This window comes from Colobus angolensis, unplaced genomic scaffold (genome assembly GCF_000951035.1).
Source record: "Colobus angolensis palliatus isolate OR3802 unplaced genomic scaffold, Cang.pa_1.0 Scaffold43, whole genome shotgun sequence".
NCBI lineage: Eukaryota > Metazoa > Chordata > Mammalia > Primates > Cercopithecidae > Colobus > Colobus angolensis.
This window is the reverse complement of record NW_012117710.1, coordinates 3,311,563-3,318,985: the sequence shown is the minus strand read 5'-3', so window position 1 is coordinate 3,318,985 and position 7,423 is coordinate 3,311,563. Positions and strand designations below refer to the sequence as shown.

At 57.8% G+C, this 7,423-nt stretch overlaps 1 protein-coding gene across 1 annotated transcript in view; it reads left to right on the top strand.

Annotated features, from left to right (window-relative positions):
• CARD11 (caspase recruitment domain family, member 11) overlaps nucleotides 1-7,423 on the top strand; it is a 155,912-nt gene that overhangs the window by 125,866 nt on the left and 22,623 nt on the right. The window contains exons 11-14 of the mRNA XM_011956975.1: nucleotides 720-771; nucleotides 3,430-3,512; nucleotides 4,701-4,801; nucleotides 6,609-6,661. Of these exons, the coding sequence (XP_011812365.1) occupies nucleotides 720-771; nucleotides 3,430-3,512; nucleotides 4,701-4,801; nucleotides 6,609-6,661 (289 nt within the window). The remainder of the gene's footprint in view (nucleotides 1-719; nucleotides 772-3,429; nucleotides 3,513-4,700; nucleotides 4,802-6,608; nucleotides 6,662-7,423) is intronic.

Sequence of the window (7,423 nt, the reverse complement as noted above, 5' to 3'; positions counted from 1 at the left end):
AAAAAAAAAAAAAAAAAAAACCAATTAATCTGTTTATTCTTCACAAATGTATTATTGAGTGCCAATCACATGCCCGTCACATGTCAGGCACCATCCTGGGAGCAGGAGTTAGCAGTAATCCTGTCGCTTTGCTCAGAATCTCGTGTAACCCGAAGCTCACGGCTGGCTCTCGATGGGGAGTGGAGTGAATGAATGAGATGCCACAGCAGGGCCTGACAGTGCCTCTGCCTCTCCCAGCCTTGCACACGCCGAGCCAGAAGGCTGAGGCAGCACATCCGAGCTGACTGAGACCCCGTTAGCACTCTGGGCCGGGGGTGGCCAGGGCACCTGCCCGGCAGCCTCACCCTCTTCTGAAACCCCCTCTGCGTTGTGTACCCAGCTCTGCTCAGCCTCACACTCCCTGCACATCACCCTCCGCTGCTCTTGGCTTTTGTCCTGTCTTCTGCCATGAGCCATATTGCACGGCTGCCCTGGGAGGAAAGCTTGTCTGTACCAGCAGCTGCCTGATGCAAGCCCAGGGGAGCCGCTGTGTCTTGTTGTCCCAGCCACAGGAGACGAGCACCGATCCGTGTGCGTTCCTGGCCAACCCAGGTGGCTGTATGACGAGGCACAGGATGGCTGGCCTCGCTTTATTTTTTTCTAAGCCCCAGTGACATGTGTCTAGGGCCCTGTTTGATTTGTGTCTTATGTCTTGTTTCTTCCCCTCCCCTCTCTTTTAGCTGCAGAGAGCCAAATCTCCCATCAGCCTGAAGCGAACATCAGATTTTCAAGGTTAGTGAGATGCCCCGATCTCTCTCGGCCTGTCTCATCTGTCACTCTGTCTCTCTCAGTCCATCTGTTTCTCCCACTGTAGCGATCAATCCTGCAGGGTAAACATGGCGGGCTCTCGGGGGTCTCAGGGTGGCGGGGGTCCATCCAAATAGCAGTTAATGTTCATCGTCATTCGAAGTGGGCAGGAGTCCCGAGCGCTGAAAGGTTCCCTCTGTGGTTCCCTGCACGCCTCCCTGCCTCTCCCAGTGGGTCTGTCCAGAACCCCTGGTGCATTAGCTGAACTGTGCGTTTTGCCTGTGGCTTCTCAGTGAGAGGACTCTTTGACCCTCTTCCGAGACTTAGCTGGGTGGTCCCCCACAGGACCTCACAGGAGGCTGGTTCATTCGTCAGTCCCTGGTTCTCCGAGACACACTGCCTTCAGAATCTTCTCTTGTCCTCACCATGTCTCTGGGAGTGACAGATCAGCTAGAAGGGTTTGCCTAAGCAAATCAAGCACCTACTGTGTGCCAGGTGCTGGAAGGCCCAAGTAGATGCCCGTAGACCTCACACACTGAGGCAGGGCCACAGCCAGGAGGCAGAAAGTGCATGGGTCCCGAGAGTGGTTGGACAAAGGTCAGAGAAGGATCCGTCAAGAAGGGTACATTTGGCCGGGCATGGTGGCTCACACCTGTAATCCCAACACTTTGGGAGGTCAAGGCAGGCAGATCACCTGAGGTCAGGAGTTTAAGACCAGCCTGGTCAACATGGTGGAACCCCATCTCTACTAAAAATACAAAAAATAGCTGGGTGTGGTGGCGGACGCCTGTAATCCCAGCTACTCGGGAGGCTGAGGCAGGAGAATCACTTGAGCCCAGAAGGAGGAGGTTGCAGTGAGCCAAGATGGCACCACTGCACTCCAGCCTGAGCGACAGAGTGAGACCCTGTCTCAAGAAAGAAAGAAAGAGAGAAAGAAAGAGAGAGAGAGAGAAAGAGAGAGAGAGAGAGAGAAAGAAAAGAAAAGAAAAAAAGAGGTGGGGGTGGGGTGTACATTTAAACTGGGGCTGGAAAAGGGAGCCTTTTGGTGGAGGGACACAGTGTCAGGTCAGAGAGGGGCCCGTAAACAGAGGTGTGGAGATCAGGAGGTGCACGGGGCAGAAGCTGCCCTGCCGCCCCAGAGCGCAAAGCAGGAGAGCACTGGGCTGAGACTGTGGGTGCCTCGCTGAAGATACGGACTTCATCCCGCACGGCAAGGATGAAGCCTCCCCCAGGTGGCTTTAGGGTGAGCAGGAGAGTGAAGAGTGCAGACCCATGCTTTAGGCTGTTCTCTCTGGGAGGTAGAGGAGGGAGGCCAGGGCAGGGGGCCCCGTCCAGCTCCCTCATGGCCACATCCGGTATCTCAACGGCCTTCTTTATCAGAAGGGAGGTGCAAAAGGCCTGGGGCCTGCAGGAAGCAGAGAAGGGGGTTGCACCAAAGGGAAGGGACAAGATGTAGTGGCCATGGGCCTTCTTCGCTCCTCATCAGACCTTAGGCTGCCCAGTGCCAGGTGCTGGGGGCCCAGGGAAGGACAGCATGTGGTTCCTCCCTACAAGACATCCGCTGATGGGGGTGCATGTACGTATATCTGTCTGTGCACACAACATGGGCACACACAGCAAGGGTGGGAGCAAGGAGGGGACACAGACAGCAAAGCCGTCAGATGAGGGCTGAGAGGACGTGCACATGGTCCCCAGGCTACCCGCAGCAGAGCCAGGGGTTGGGGCAGGGACATCAAGGGAGGCTTCACCCTCTCCCCCTCCAGAGTGCCATCCGGGGTCCCAGCTCATCCCCCAACACCCTCTCCTGCTGCAGAACACCGTTCTGGGACCCCAGCCTCGTCCACCAGCCCCGACCCACCTCACCTTCCTCCCCAAGTCCCAGCCTCTGAACGGCGCTGCTGCGTGCTCTGGGCTGCAGCCCCAGCCTCCCCTATGTTTATTTAGAGAGGTTTCCACAGACTTGGCCCCCAGTTTGTCCTCATCCCCATCAGCCAGCCCTGCTTGTCAGGGAGAGGCAGAGTCCATGGTGATGGCAGAGAATTGGACGGGAAGACTCAGGCCCCAGTTGTCCATTGTTCACAGAAAATGCCAGCCAGGGACCCCACACAAGTCCTCAGAGACACATGGCATTGTCCAGCTTTGACCCAGGCTGCCCGGGGGTGACCCTCACTGGGATCTGGGATATGTTGGCAAACGAGACCCACCCCCCGCCAGGAGCCTACTGTGGTGGGGGGGAGACGGGAAAAGAAGAGATAATTTTATGCCTGGAATACCAGCGCTTTGGGAGGCCAAGGCACGAGGATCACTTGAGGCCAAGAGTTCAAGACCAACCTGGGCAACATAGCAAGACGCCGTCTCTATAAATAACTTAATAAAAAACAAGAGGAGGTTTCTGAGGGCTCTTTCTCCAGCAGATGCTACAGAGAGGGGAGTGAGCCCCCAAGGGAGAGAAGAGGCCCCGGACCCACCTCGTTAGAAGGAGGTTTGGGATGACCCCAGACAGCCCCACGTGCCTATTGGCCATGGGCTCTGAATTCCCTTTCCCTGCCTTGTCTCTCCCTTCCCTCTCTCTTCCACCTCAAACCCTTCCCCGGCCCCCTTCTCCTTTCTCTGTCTCTCCCACCTTGTCTCCCATGAGGACAGCCAAGGGGCACGAGGAAGAAGGCACGGATGCCAGCCCCAGCTCCTGTGGATCTCTGCCCATCACCAACTCCTTCACCAAGATGGTGAGCTGCAGCCTCTGCCCAACCTGCGGGTCCCCTCCATTGTCCTTCCCTGCAGAATGCCATCCAGGGCCCCAGCTTATCCCCACCACCCTCTCTCCCTCCAGAGTGCCATCCAGGGCCCCAGCTCATCCCCCAACACCCTCTCCTGCTGCAGAACACCGTCCCGGGGCCCCAGCCTCATCCACCCCACCTGCCCCCACCCACCTCGCCTTCCTCCCCAAGTCCCAGCCTCTGAACGGCGCTGCTGCGTGCTCTGGGCTGCAGCCCCAGCCTCCCTTATGTTTATTTAGAGAGGTTTCCACAGCCTTGCAATGTATTTACACCTTCTTCCTGCCTCCTTTCCCAATTTAACACTTGGTGGGAGGAGGAGCTGGGCCTCCCAGGGGCTGTCACGCATGGCACGGGCGGTGAAAATTCTGCGGCAACTTATCAGCCCCTGGCAACTCCAGCAGCCTGGGGAGCGGGTGGCAGGCAGGGCACAGAGCTGGGAGCAGCTGGAGCCGCTACGGAGCTGAGGCTCGAGGTCCCCTCACCAGCCCAGAACCCCTACCCAGGCAGAGCCGGGCAGGGTCCCAACCAGCATCCAGCATTGCCCACTCCCCGCCAGGCAGCAGAAGGCCCAGGATGAGAAATTCGAACCCCGAGGGGAAGCCCTGAGAAGCTTGTCAGCTCAGCTTCCAAAATCAGGCCCTGGGGGAGGCAGAGATCTTATAATGAATGATTCCTGCCTGATCGCGGCCCTGGGTGGCAGAATCCCAGGCTCTTACTAAGAGCGGCTCTGGCCAGGAGCCAGCAGGCCTGCTTTCAAAGGTTGCCCTCCAGCAGCTGTGCCGTCCGGGGGCACCACTGCCCTCCCCACACCCCAGGCCCACACTGTTCACCATGTTTAGAGCAGGTGCCCACGGCAGGTGCAGCCCGGGAGCCTCGAGCTCAGCCTGTGCACCGTGGCAAGGCAGCGCCCCAGTCCCCCAGTCGGCCAGCTCCTGCCTGCGTCCTCCCTGCGAGCAGATGTGCAAGCAGATGTGTTCCAAGCTCAGCGGCTGTGGCCGCGCCGGGCTGAGCACGAGCCTGCTGCAGCCAAGGTCGCCCCTGAGAGCCAGCTTGCTGCCCCCACGCCGCCTGAGTAGGAGGCGGGCATGATTTTGTGTTGAATTTAGTCCCGTAACGTGTGTGTGTCTGTGTCTGAAGCAGCCCCCCCGGAGCCGCAGCAGCATCATGTCAATCACCGCCGAGCCCCCAGGAAATGACTCCATCGTCAGACGCTACAAGGAGGACGCGCCCCATCGCAGGTGGGTGGCAGGTGCGGAGGACTGGGCGTTTGCCCCATGCCACCCTGCCAAGCCTCCTTACCCTGTCTCTGGGCCAGTCCATGCTTGCTGATCCAGCCATCCTCAAAGCTACCCTAAAAGGCAGGGTGCTGCTCATCGTGCAGATGAGGAGGCTGAGGCTCAGAGGAGGGAAGTGGCCGCCCCAGGTTCACCGAGCTGCCTATGCAAGGACGAGACCCATGGCCCACGGCTCCATGCTGACCAGAAATCACGTTCTGGGGCCCCACGGCCCCAGGGCTTGGCATTTTCTGCCAAAGAATAAGAAACTCAAGGCCGGGCGTGGTGGCTCACGCCTGTAATCCCAGCACTTTGGGAGGCGGAGGCGGGTGGATCACCTGAGGTCAGGAGTTCAAGACCAGCCTGACCAATATGGCGAAACTCCATCTCTACTAAAATTACAAAAAATTAGCTGGGTACGGTGGCGGGCGCCTGTAGTCCCAGCTACTCGGGAGGCTGAGGCAGGAGAATTGCTTGAACTCGGCAGGTAGAGGTTGCAGTGAGCCGAGATCGTGCCCCTGCACTCCAGCCTGGGCGACAGAGCGAGATTCCATCTCAAAAAAAAAAAGAAAGAAACTCACGAATGGCTTCTCCAATCTCCTCTCCCATCTTCCTTACTTCCTAAAAACCATTAGTGTCCTCACAAGGAGAATTACAGCAGAAGTATGCCTGGGCTATGGGTGTTTCCAGCCTGCCAGGATTTGGCGTGTCACCTACAAAGTCAGAGGTTATTGGGCGGTTTCCCGAAGGGCAGAGAGCAAGCGTGGCCGAGGAGGCTGGATCCACACCCCGGGTCCCGCTGGGGCCTGGGTTTGGGCCTCTCAGCATGGACTTCCCTGGTTGGCTCCAGAGATCAGCAGCAAAGATCTGCTTAGGCCGGGCACAGTGGCTCACACCTGTAATCCCAACACTTTGGGAGGCTGAGGCGGGTGGATCACCTGAGCTCAGGAGTTCAAGACCAGACTCGCCAACATGGCAAAACCCCATCTCTACTAAAAATTAAAAAATAAAAAATAAAAATAGCTGGGCATGGTGGCATGTACCTGTAATCCTAGCTACTGGGGAGGCTGAGGCAGGAGAATCGCTTGAACCCAGGAGGCAGAGGTTGCAGTGAGCCAAGATCGCACCATTGCACTCCAGCCTGGGTGACAGGAGCAAAACTCCATCTCAAAAATTAAAAAAATAAAAATAAAAAACAGACCCACGCCAGCCCCTCCACCAGCAGCTGTGTTGTGGGGGCTCCCTCTGGCCAGCCGGGGGCAGGTGTTGAAAGCAGCTTTCAGAAGCCACATGTGGCGTCTGCACCAAAGCCACCTGCGCCTTGAAGCACTATTGCAAAAACCACATGCAGACAATTGAGAACTCCAGAGCACAGCAAGCTTGCTCCGTCCACTCCTGCTGAGGGGCGCTCTGCTCCCAGACCCATCACACGGGGCAGATGGATCTCTGTCCTGTACCATGTCAGAGAAGAGTGAGAGAGACGTAAACAGCAGGTGGGGCCGGTGGGGCCTCTGTTCACCTGCCCTGGCTTTCCTCCTCCGCCACTGGAGGACGCAACCTCCAAGGCCTCTGGGCCACCCACCCTTCCGGTGAGGCTCCTGCCTCCTCCACCCCTCCTTGTCCCAAACTCCTCTACCCACACTGCCCTCTCAGAGGCAAGGCCACTCAGAAGCCGGGAACCTTCCAGAAGCTTCCCTCTCCCTCACCGCGCGCGCACACACACACACACACTCACACGCAGGCTTTCCCTGCCCTCCCTTGTGTCTTGCAGCACAGTCGAAGAAGACAATGACAGCGGCGGGTTTGACGCCTTAGACCTGGACGGTACGTGCCTCTCAGATCCGGGAGGGTCCTGGGTAGGACAGGTCACAGGTGGAGGGTCACAGGTCCTTAAGACCTACTATGTGGAATGGACTCAGAGTCACTCTTGAATACAGAAGATAAGCCTCTGTCCCCCAGGGGGCTTGCCCGGGGCCGAGAGACACCCTGTGAGCTTGTTCTTTATCTTGTAGGTAATGGGGACCCATCCAGCTGTTGTGCAGAGGGCTCGAGCTAGGTCTGGGCTTTTAAAAAGCGTAGCTCTCACGTACTGTAGCCAGGCACCGTGGAGGGGCTCGACCTGCATACCTCATCCAGTTTAATCTCAACAACCGCTCTCAGAAATGCTATTGTTACCCTCATTTTATAGATAAAGAAAGGAGCCTCAGAGACAGGAAAGAACAAGAGGGCAGAGGGTGGGCTGGGAGCAGGGCGTTCTCGTAAGAAATTCATGTATTGAGCTGTTAACCAGCCTGTGCAAAAGGAGTACAGAATGCAGATGGAGAGGCCGATATTGGAGGGGCAAGGCCAGGGGGAGAGGCCAAGCTTGGAGGCGCAAGGCTGCGGGGAGAGGCCGACACTGGAGGGGCAAGGCAGGATGGGGAGAAGTAGGGAGGGTGAAGGCGGGATGGGGAGAAGTAGGGAGGGTGAAGGCAGGACGGGGAGAAGTAGGGAGGGGTGAGGCGGGATGGAGAGAAGTAGGGAGGGGTGAGGCGGGATGGGGAGAAGTAGGGAGGGGTGAGGCAGGATGGGGAGAAGTAGGGAGGG